At 35.4% G+C, this 12,568-nt stretch overlaps 1 protein-coding gene across 2 annotated transcripts in view; it reads right to left on the minus strand.

The window, feature by feature from the left end:
• Window positions 1-12,568, minus strand: part of LNPEP (leucyl and cystinyl aminopeptidase) — a 96,274-nt gene that overhangs the window by 32,188 nt on the left and 51,518 nt on the right. For both annotated transcript variants that reach the window (XM_040447928.1, XM_040447929.1), the window contains exons 5-8: window positions 7,689-7,809; window positions 6,871-7,025; window positions 4,753-4,866; window positions 3,207-3,341 (exon numbers count right to left, since the gene is read on the minus strand). In XM_040447928.1, the coding sequence (XP_040303862.1) occupies window positions 3,207-3,341; window positions 4,753-4,866; window positions 6,871-7,025; window positions 7,689-7,809 (525 nt within the window). The remainder of the gene's footprint in view (window positions 1-3,206; window positions 3,342-4,752; window positions 4,867-6,870; window positions 7,026-7,688; window positions 7,810-12,568) is intronic.

Consider the following 12,568-nt stretch of genomic DNA (forward strand, 5'->3'; position numbering starts at 1 on the left):
ACTGCAGGAGACAATAAACAAGCAGAACTCTCAAAAGCCTCTCTACTTGGGAGTGCATCAATTTCCAATTTTAATATATCATATTGCTAAAATAACCAAGATCTCTCTTCTTCCTGCAGAGTTACTTCAAATATGTTTGGAACTAATGAATGTATAGGGCAATAAGCATACACTAATAATTCAGAATCCAGCATACAACTATTAAGGCCACGCTATATAGTCATTGAAGTGCATGCCATCATTTCCAAAAACATCTTTGTGAAGCCTTTCCTGATTTAAGATAGAAATATTTCTCCATCTTCAAGGGCAATTTGTATCACTTCCTTCATCTGCTACAGATATATATTTAATATATATTTAGATAGATATATCTTTATTTCCTCTTCTAGACTGTATGATAATTGAGGGCAACACTGCAAAGCTCAATTTCAGTGACTAAAACAACACCTAGTACACAAAAGGAATTCAAATAGTCTTTGAATTTCACTTCTGGTAAAAATGTAGCAATATTAGGTCAAGATTATCAGATACACATAACTGAATTTAATAGCTATTACTCTCTTATTTCTGTACCATGCCTCATGGTGTTACTTGTTCTATAAATTTAAGTACTCATTCTTGTTCCCAACAGATCCCTTTCACCCCTGCATGACCAACTTTCCCTACTATTACATTCCCATTAACAAAATTATGCAACATTCATTCCTCCTTTAAAACAAATAAAAGATGTCCTTCCTTTTTTTAACTCCATGTCTCTTCTAGTTATCACCCTATTTCTTATTTCCCTCTTTGTAGTGAACTCCTCAAAGAGCTGTCTGTAGTTGCCATCTCCATTTTCTCTAAGGCAATCTTCCAACCATCACTCTGCTAGAAGTGGTTTTTTTTTTAAATTTTTTAATGTTTTATTTTATTTTTGAGACAGAGAGAGACAGAGCATGAACGGGGGAGGGTCAGAGAGAGAGGGAGACACAGAATCTGAAACAGGCTCCAGGCTCTGAGCTGTCAGCACAGAGCCCGACGCGGGGCTGGAACTCACGGACCACGAGATCATGACCTGAGCCGAAGTCGGCCGCTTAACCAACTGAGCCACCCAGGTGCCCCCAGAAGTGGTTTTATCAAGGTCACTGATGAACTTCATGCTGTCTTGAAACCAACATCAATTCCCAGGCTCATCTTAACCTGCTAGTGGCATTTGAATGACTGATCACTCACTCATCCTTTGAAGTCTTTCTGCACTGAGCTTTGGGAGGCACTCTTCATCCTCCCCCTATTCAATGGCCATCACTCTCACTCTCTCCCTGGATCCTCATCTTGCATGGAACCACCTCATTTTGGTGGTCCCTGGCATTTACTTTTCAGACCTTTTTTTTTCTTTTCTTTTCTTTATAAGTTTACTTCCTAGTTGATCTCCTCAAGGGACAATCTACATAAGAATTAGGCTTGGAGATTAAAAAACCCAAATAGAATATATCTGTCAAACACATTTCCCTAGTGACACTTACTTGTTCTTGTACATAACATTGGTAAAATATCCTACTTTTCTCAATTATGTGGGGTATTTGCCAGATTTCCAATCATGAAATAAGTAGTTACCATATTGACAGGGGTTAGGTATGCTGTGGAGACCACATGATAAGACAATGAATTTGGGGTTTAGGGGATGGCGGTCAGAGGATGACAGAGCTCTGTAAGAACAAATCTCGAAGTGACAGTTCTGTATAAGAACAGAACCACAAATTTTAAAATTTTATCGACAGATCCCATATAGGCTTTAAAAATCATGGCAGTATCTCCAACTGGAATATATTTAATATAGCTAATTAAACTCCTTATTTCTTATTTGTTAACAGTACTACCATTTTCCATGTCAGTCAGGTGTGAACCTGGAAAACATGTCTCCCTTTCTTTACCTGTCTTACCCTATCACTAAATCCTTCAAGAACTTCCCTCCATCCCATGTTTTTTTACACTCATCATTTTTCTTCCACTTTCACTACCACTCCTAATTTCATCCTTTACCATGTCATGCTTGGACTTTAGCAGCAATTTCCTGACTTTAGTTCTCTCTCCACTTAAATCTATAAGCTGGAACAAATTAGTTTTCATAAATAGTAACTTTAATCAAGTAATTCCTCTGAAAAATCTTCTAAAGCTTCCCAATGCTTACAGAAAAAGTCCAGATTCCTGATGGCGTTTAGAACCTTCTACAACTGCCCCAAGCTCCTTTTCTATCTTTCCCCTACTCCATTTATGGCTTCCACCACAATCAAGCATTTATTCCCTAAACAAAAATTTCCTGCCCATCAGTATTCCTGAACTGTCTCTTTGTAGACCTTATTGTCCCATTCCTGCCATACTCAACACTTACCATTCCTCTTTATCCATATCTTTTTATTATTTAACTCCCTTCCATTTCCATTTTCCTACAAAAAAGTTCTCTTCATAAACCTAGGTAAAAAAAAGTCTGTACCATTCATTCAGCACATATCATCTCTGAGTGCTTCACAAGTACCTACCACCTAAACTTTGAGTTTCTTGAAGATATGGTTTGTATCTCAGGTGTTTTGTGTGCTTTCTCTGTCCAGTGGAGGAATTCATTTTATTAATCAATTAATTTGGTAGCCAGAGTAAGGAGGTAAGTAAGTCCTAACATTCACACCTCCCACCACAACTGTGAGAGGCATTGTTCTGTTCTCTGACCTATGGCAATCCTAATCAGGTTTCCAGTTTTCTGTTTTTGCTTCACTCCCAAACCTGGAGTCTGTGCTTCTGATCCTGCAATCTAGTTCTCAATTCTTAAATACTCTTTTTGTTTTTGAGTTTTGGCAACTGTGACTTTGAACATCTTTCAATCCTCAATAACACAGCTAAGGGCTTGCTTAGGACCTTCCCTGGACATATTCTACCTGTATATCCAGAGACTGAACCAACTTTAAAAGATATGTTGCTATATTATCTGATTACCCACTATACCAGTCAGAAGAACTTAAATCAGAGAAAGAAAGACCCAGAAAAAGTTAAAACCAAGATTTAAATAGAAGCAAACATCTTACAGTTTAAATGTATACCTGAAAATAATCTTAAAGTAATCTCTAATCTTTAAAATAATCTAGTTTTAATGCTTAAAATAATTTAAATCATGAAGCTTGCTCACATATGAAATTAATTTGAAACCCACTCCAGGTAGTTGATGTGTAGAGCGGTACCTTAAAATAGGAAAGAGAATCAAACATTTCTTCGATCTGTTCTGAAGACTGAACAGATGATGATGATATTGGATGAGATGAATTCAAGGAATCTTTCTTCATGGTTTTAAATCGAGCATCTAAGAAATCTTCATACTAGCAAAAACATCAAACAGATTATGAAACCATCAACATTATCAAAGGCAAAGGAAAATATAGTAATTATTTATATGAATTAGATTAATTACCTGTTTAAGGTCATTATTAAAAAATACCCATCTTTACTAAACTTCAGAAAATAGGCTTTTGAAAGTATAAGAATAGAGAGACTTTCATTCATATTCCTTAAATTTAAAAATAAAATGATAACGTCCTGACCATATGAAAAACATTATTATTTCCTAACCCACAGCATAAGGATTAATTAAGAATCTACTATTAAAGTGACCAAATGTGCCAAATCCAGGTATTCAAAGTAAATATTCTAAGATGGTCAGTGTGTACTTTTAAAATAACATTTACAATTAAAAAGCAAAAATAAAAACTGGTCCTTAAGCTCATTTCTCATATGTAGTCCAGGTTTCTATTAAGATAATATACAGTTCCCTTCACTGAGGTTCATTTGAAGTAAAATACAATACTTAAATAGAATTCTTTGATAGCTCAGCAGATGAGCTCCCCCAGAATACACATTAGAAAGTTTTAAACATTCTGGGCACCACCCAGTGGTGAAACTGTGTATCTGGTTGCTTAATTAAGTCACATACATAGATTTAGAATACTTTGCTTAGTATTCTGGCTAAAAATAAGTTCCTTCTACTTACCTGAAGTTTTTGAACTGGACTTACACAAAAATTTCAAATTGAAAGCTCTTAAGAGTATCGCTGTTTTGAAGCAGTCTTGGATCTTATATTCAGGAAGTTTAATAGAACGTCACAGAATTTTAAGGGTGAATGGGATCTTTATACTTTCCCACCTATTGCTTGGATTATTTGGCAATACCTGTCATACCTTTCCCCAGGAAGTCTAGGAACACAGTAACAACAATATTACACTCCCTATGACAGAACGATGTCCCAAGTCATTGAAAAGGGCACAAATATGGTTGGTACCTTAACAGGGCAAATTATTTGTCTGTATGAACCTATGTTATCACTGTTACAAGAATGATCACAGTGGTAACAGGGAGAGAGTATTGCTACAAAATGTCTTATTTTTTTTCTCTCTTTATACAAAGGATAAAAAGTTTTGTTTTGCTAAAAAGGCTTTTCAACTTAATTTAAATTCCTTCAAGAAGAGCCACATCTATTGGAAATAAAATGTAGTAAAGCGATTTTAAATGTTCATCTTAACAAAGTGTGAAATAATTGCACATAATTTCAGCTTTCAATGAAATATATCAATAAGTGAAAGCTTAATTTTCACTGTCAAATCTCAAGAGGTATAAGCTATCAGTAACAAGTGTCAATTTTATTGTATCTTTCTAGAAACATTTTCAGCACTCCAAATGACTATAAAATACGGGGCAAATATGATTTATAGCACGTCTAATAAACGCTATACTTACACTAGAAAGCTCTTTGAATATTTTTTCCAAGGAGAAATACTCCATGAAAGTAGCAAACCCTTCATTTAGCCATAGATCATTCCACCACTCCATTGTTACTAGATTACCAAACCACTGTGGGGAAAACAAAACAAAAAATCCTACTAATCAACACAATATACTGTCAAGAATTTTCTAATAATTAAATTGTCAGCTTCATCCCCTTTAGCCAGATTATAATTACTTAAAAATGCAGTTATTAGGTAAAACAAACTATATTCAAATTAAAGACTTACAAAAAATTTGTATAAATTAACTCTAAAATGAAAATGAAAAGTTTAACATTTTACCTTGTTGAATGGGAAAACAAGCAAAAACCACAGTTAGTTAGCATATTTATCAAATGAGCATACAAACCCTGTTTACTAGGTAAACAAAAACAGTTTTTCGCTACTTAATTAAAAGTGGTATTTCCTAGATAATGAAATTCTTCTACCTACTACTATCAAGTTAGTAAGATTATTTCTATTCTATATCTTCAGCCATCCATTACAACTTAAAAATAAATTTCTGAGAGATTTTCCTACAGAGAGCCTATATTTCATGTTTCTCCTCAGTTATCCAAGTTGAGGACAGTATTTACATGATTGAAAAGAGAATTCAAACAATATTCTTTAAGAAAGCTGGCATGCATATAAATAAATGAAATAAGAAATATCATTAAATGTCTTCATCTATAAAATAATAAGAAGAAGGAAAACAATGAAAGGAGATTCTCCAAAAAAAAAAAAATGTATCTCAAAAATCTCTGCAATGGAGAGTGGTAGGTTATAGGGTGTGCGATTTAGTGACATCTGGGGCTCATCTCAAATCAGCAGCAAAATAATAAGGTTACTGGGTATGGAAACAAAACACTTTTGAGAATTACAATAACATGTTTTTCAAAGATATTATTTTAAAACCTGCTTCCGAGGAATATATGTCTTAAAGAAGTAACTGAGAAGTGGTGATGGGGAGTCCCCAGAAATAACAGACCTAGAGAAGATCCCCTAAAGGACAACTTGTCTACATGCCTAAAATCATAATTATCACTAAGTATGTGCTTCATATGCAAGCCCATTACGAAGTCTTCACAAGAGCTCTAGAATCTCACACATATAGGCGTTTGAGACAGGGACCAAACTGACCAGAGTGCATGCTACTCTTCTTCCACGTTGTCCCTCAATCATGACGCCCCCAAACTACACCCAACACTGCTATGCACCTCATCAAGGGACAAAAGAAAGACAAGGTGTTGAGAAAGAAAGAGGGGGGTTCACGTACCCATATAATTTTCTTTCTTTTTCTCCTTGTCATACAAAGAGTACCCTCCCTCTCTCAAATTAACAAAGAACCCAGTTTGAGTAAGAGAAGAAAATATAAATCTAGTCTTGACAACTACAGTCCAAGAGATGCCAGAAGAGAATGCAATTTAGGGGAAGGGTTTCTCTGCCACAAAGTTATACTGAGGGGCTGGCAATTGTCAGAGGTGAAACAGCTGTGTATTATTGGGGGCAAAAAAGGAGAAACACCTTGAGGAGACAGTGGTTCTTCAAGGGCCAGTGCTGCCAATTATTAGCTCTGTGACTTTGGGTAAGTCATTTGCTTACACTCTCAATTTCCACATCTATAAAATGGGATCATCACCTACCTCACAGCCGTTATGAAAAGTAAATGACATATGGATGTGAAAATGCTTTATAAACTGTAAAATCCTATACAAACATTAGATAGCAATTTATTTTATGTATGTATGTATGTATGTATGTATGTATTTACGTATTTGAGTAATCTCTGCACACCATGTGGAGCTCGAACTCATGACCCTGAGATCAAGAATTGCGTACTCCTCCAAATGAGCCAGCCAGGCACCCCTAGATAGCATTTTCATTTGATGATCATGTTTGTGTTAAAAAAAACAAAGAACAAAAACAAACAAAAACAAACAAAAAAACCCACCATTTTATTATGAAAGGCAATACTACAATAAAAGGCCGAATTTCTATTAGCTTATTCCAATTTCTTATCCTAAAATTGTTACTTATTTTCTTATTCTAAAATACTATAAGTATTAAATATAATGGTCATGGCTATTAATACCTGATGGGAGAGCTCATGAGCAATGATTTTAGTAACCAGTTTTCTATCAGCCACCGAAGAAGTATTATTGTCATACAGAAGTGTCTCTTCACGGAAGGTGAGCAAACCCCAATTTTCCATTGCTCCCGCTTCAAAGTCAGGAATAGCCACCAAATCTGAACATGTGAAGAAAGAAGTGATCAAATTTCGCTCATCTAAGGCACTCCCCCCAAAAAATATTTTACCCATTGGTTTATCACTGTGAATCAAAAGACAGGGAATTCATTTTATACTCTTGGCAAATCGAACCTTACTCTAGTCTTGTATGTTCCCCACCTATCAGTCAGTTGAGAAAGACCTGACCAATTCCTGTGGAGTCACCATTGCTCTGTCCCTTCACAAAAAAGAGATATATAATTCTTTCACAATGAATCAACTTCCTAGAGCAAGAAAGACAAAGTACAGGCCCAACGTTCTTCTATCCAGGACCAGCTCTTGCTTTCCTCAGCATCTATTACTCAGTTTTCCTCCTGTGAAACAGAATTTCTTAGGAAGTTAGAGTCTGACTGCAGACAAAGCCCTAAGCAAATTGCCACTTACACAGAACCTGTATAAGCCCTTGGAAGAGCTCCATAAACTTCTAAATGTTTTAAGCTCCACATTCAGCTACTTTTAGGGAATGTAAATAATCTTAACAAATGTAAACAATTTTTAAAGCTTTAGGTGTTTATTAGTTTTCTCTTTAAATAATTTTAGAAAAAGTGCTTTCTACAAAACATTTGCCAAATGAATCTAGGTTATAATGCTAATGAAAACCAGAGGCACTGTTTGATTCTTACCCAATTTCTTAAGTGGGTATTGAATTTCAAAGTAGTTTTGATAGAATTCAAGAAGCTTCACAGTTGTTTCCAAGGCATGGTGAACTTGACCAATCTTTTCTGGTACAGCATATATAGAAACCTAAAAGAAAACATACATAAATGTATATATATCATATAACATAAAGACAGGTAGAACTAAAATGGTATGATATTCAGATAAATACCATGACACATATATGAGAACTGCAAAGAGCTTTATGAGATTTTACAGGACAGGAACTCTTGCTTCCAATTCTTTTCTCCCCTGGAGAATTTAGCTAGTTACTTCCACACATAGAACAATGTTCAAAAACTTACTGGTTTTGTTTTTTATTTGTTTAGGTTAACAGAACATTCTCAACAGAACAGTCTCAAACTATTAATTTTATACTTATCTTCTCCATTACCTCAAGATGTCCTTCCTTACCTATGAGCCATCAGACCAAATTATTTGAAGGACAAAAACAAATTCTCATCTTTCTAGCACCTATTACAGAACCTGGCATCAAACAGACACCCATACAAAGGAGTCACATAAAGGAGTTAGTTCTAAAGTAAACACACAAGGCAGAAATTGCGCATTTGTTGAAATTACCCTGGAAAAACCTATTACAGACCAATGCATTCTCTTTTAGTAAGTATGACACAGCCAGATTTTCTTCCAACCTTGGGACTGCTTCCTTTTTTCCAGTTGTTGGCTTGTTTTCATGGATCATGTTGTATAAAAAAAATAATCATACCCACAGAATCATTCAGTGAGTTGTACACAGTAACTAAAATCAACTTAGGGATAATAGATTCATATTCACATTGCCCATTCATTCCAGGATACATGCTCACTAAAGGGGAAGGCAGAGACAATCCCCAACATTATTTAAATTTTTATTCTTGCTTTCCTTTTCTGACTAAATGCATGTTAAACACATAAGCTGCAACTAACTGTAAACATCTTGTTCAGTAAGTATCAAAAGGCAAAATTTAAGCAATTATGTTAAAAGCAATGGGTTTTAAAAAGCAATATATATTGTTTTTCAATTGATTGAAAAAATCTCCATACTCACCTGGGAATATGATATATGGACAAGACATAGCAGAAAATAAAAATTTCAAAAAAAATCTGAAAAGGTGGGAAATGGAGACTTACTGAACAATTCATCACTTGGACAAAAATGCACTGATGAACTCTAACTCCAAATTAAATTTACTTCTTTCATTAAAGGACTGAAAAACTGTCAATAATTTCTAAAAGGTGAACTAGATATCAATCATAATTGTCTTAATGTAGGGCTTTAGTCTATAGAACATATCATTAATCACAAAAACATGGAGGTAACATGGCATAAAAATTAAATGTAACACAAAAAATGTTTTAAGTAAACAAAAAACAAAATTAAGGGTAAAGGCTCTGTAGTTAGAGTGCTGGGTTCAAATCTCTGCTAGTTGTGTGACCTTGAGCAGGTTGGTTAACCTCAATTTCCTTATCTGTAAAAAGGTGATAAAAGTAGCTCCTTACCCTCCCTGGGCTCCTGTGAAAATTAAATGAGCTAAATAATATAAAGAACTTAGACTAGTGCATGGCATGATATAAATGTTCAGTACATGCTAATTACTATCAGTCCTGGGGTGCCTGGGTATCTCAGTTGATCAAGCGTCTGCCTCTTGATTTCAGCTCAGGTCATAATCTCACAGATCATGAGTTCGAGCCCCACATTGGGCTCTGTACTGACAGTGCAGAGCCTGCTTGGGACTCTCTTTCCCTCTCTCTCTGCATTTCTCCTGCACATGCTCTCTCTCTCAAGAATAAATTAAAAAAAAAAAAATATATATATATATATACACACACACACAGTCCCAAAAGAAATAGGGCAAAATATGTGTGAGTAGAGGAGCATTTGTGGCAATAGTTACTAGAAGATAAAGCATCTAGGACTGGAGTTAGTAAATTAAAACTATGTTGCTTTCTAAGTAACTATGAAAAAATTTAGTTCTCCCATATCATGAGGCCACCATACCACCTGCATCCCTTGGCCTGCCAAAGGAACTACCAGCTTCTCTTGGTGATGTGGGTACTTCCTGCATCTTTCCCCCTCTGAAGTCAATGTTATGGGGCGGCGGGGGTGGGGGGGAAGCCTGACATATTCTTTTTATACTCTCTACCACTGTAAATAACTATACCAAGATCACTAGGATTTGATACAAATCCTTATTATCTCTGCCATTCTTTCCAAACATATGTATTTTTATGTTATAGTTAATTCAAACACCTAGGAGATGCTATCCCAATGGAAACACCACCCATAAACCTCCAGATTCCCTCCTTCAACATCTTTCTGCCATATATACCATTTGGCCACTCCCAAATGTGTGTGAAAGCACCTTCCCTTAGAGGAAAAGTAAAGGAAGAGCAAAAGTTCACATGAAAATGGAACCTGACCTATGGATTCCATTTCTGGAATACAATGACTAGGAAAAAAGTCATTATTTTGCTCTTTCCTTCTACTTCTTCTTCCCCCCACCCCTCAAAAGAAGACATACTATGAGTTCTCACTAGAGATAAATAATCTGGTCATTATAATTATTGTCCAGCTTGTTTTAAAAGCAACAGAAGCATTAAGAAACAGAGAAAACAACCTAGTTCAACAAAAAATCAAGCGTATTGACCAGTATTCTGGGCTTGATAAGAGAACTCTAAACACTGTTAAATAGAAGTCAACTGGCACTCAGACTGTAACACTTACAAGTTAAAACTTTTCTTGCAAGATTTCTTGCTAAGACCTTGGGGAGATTTCTAAAAGACACAACTGTAAAGATTCTTGACCAAATATCAAAGAAAAGGGTTAAGACTGAAGATTTATTAAGTTTAACTTAATCTATTTCTTAATTTAGTAAAAAGAAAAACCTAGATAAAAGAAAATAGAATAAAACCTCACCCCCAAAAAAGGACAACATGGCCTGCAAGATTTATAAATACAGAAAATACTAGAATTTTGATATTAAGCTTCCTGAAAAACATGAGCTTTCCTAAACAGAAAGCTTCACACACAAAAGTATAAATTCCTAAAAGAAAACAAAATGAAATAAAACAAAACAAAAACACACACAAAAAAACCCACACACACATACCAGTCTCAAGTCTATTCAGAATAAATAATGAGATGGGACTTTAGGAGAATAATGTAAATTACGTACAACGTTCTTGCCTGGTGAAGAGATACTTGAGGTAGATGTTGTTCGTGGTAACTCATAACTAGGTCATGTTCCTGACTGAATATGAATAAATCAAAATTGTAACTTCACCTGGATAATACCATTGAAGGTTCTGTTTGAATGTTAGATAGGCATGGTATCCACATCCAACTAACCACCACTACACTCTGATTCTACAGATTAGACCTGTCTGTGGTGAAAAACAACATCAGGCAATGGCAAAAACAAAACAAAAACCTCAAGATACACAAAGCAGAGTCTTTTAAAACCAGCCTAGAAATTTTTAGGTAATTCTGGCATTACTGAACACAGAGGGTAAGGAACACTGAAGAATAGACATAAACAATAAAAACAAATGTTCCTCTTTTTTGAAAAAACTTCAACAACATAGTAGTCTTTATCACTAAAGAGGGCTTGTTTAATAATCTACAGTCAACTGTGACATTTTTAGTTGTTTCGTGAGATGGACATTAGTAAAGCCCTACTGCCTTATTCCTCAATCTTGTGAAATAGGCCTTGTGAATCTTATGAAATGTCAAATACTACAAAACAGCATCCATCCTAAAGATTACAACATTTTAGTGTGACACAAATCTTGTGTTAGATTTCAAGCCTAAATTTCTAGTCCCCATGTATACAGAAGTTATTTATGTCATTTGGTGTGAGCAACAGCATATTGCAGTGGACAGTACAATCCTGACTATCACTTACTAGGTAATCTTGGGCCAATTACTTAACCTCTCTGACACACTTATTTCTTCATCAACAATATGGGATTAACGCATATATTAATGCATAGCTCCATGCATGTTAGATTCTTCCCTCATCCTAATAAAAAGAGAGAAAATTAATAAAACGATTGTTTATTTGTGTAACATTAATTTTTCCAAAATGCATTTTGAAATACGTGGGTGTTGGGTAGCATTAAAAGTTGTATTTTAGGGGTGCCTGGGTAGCTCAGTCGGTTAAGCGTCCGACTTCAGCTCAGGTCATGATCTCGTGGTTTGTGAGTCCGAGTCCCGAGTTGGGCTCTGTGCTGACAGCTCGGAGCCTGGAGCCTGCTTCAGATTCTGTGTCTCCCTCTCTCTCTGCCCCTCCCCCACTTGTGCTCTGCCTCTATCAAAAATAAATAAAATGTAAAAAAATATTTTTTTAACTTATATTTTATATTTACAGACATGAAAGAAAGTTCACAATATGTTTGCAAATGGATAAAAAAGAGTGTAATGTGTATGTGTGTGTGTGTGTGTGTGTGTGTGTGTGTGTGTGTGTGTGTGTATTACTATCTACCAGGTACTAAATGCTTTAAAAAAGTTTACAATTGAATCCTTGAGAGGGCAGGCTAATATAGGCGAGACAGTACTAGATTTGTAGAAGGTAAGGTTTAGACAGGATTACAGAGTAATCTGCCCAAGAGTACATTCTAGTAAGCTGTAGAAGTGGGACTCCAGAGTCCATGTTTAACCATGCTGCTTCCTAATACATGTAAATTAAAAGAAAAAGAAAAAAACAGCCACCCCAAATTCCTCTCTCTCAATCTCAGTCTCAATCAATCTCTTTCCCTCTCTCTCCCTTTTCCCTATCCTCCTCTCTCTATGTGAGAATAAGTTATAAACCTGAGCATTTAACCAGTGAATAATTCAGCTTGGCTA

Source organism: Herpailurus yagouaroundi, unplaced genomic scaffold, assembly GCF_014898765.1.
Source record: "Herpailurus yagouaroundi ecotype Mexico unplaced genomic scaffold, PumYag 29, whole genome shotgun sequence".
Classification (NCBI taxonomy): Eukaryota; Metazoa; Chordata; class Mammalia; order Carnivora; family Felidae; genus Herpailurus; species Herpailurus yagouaroundi.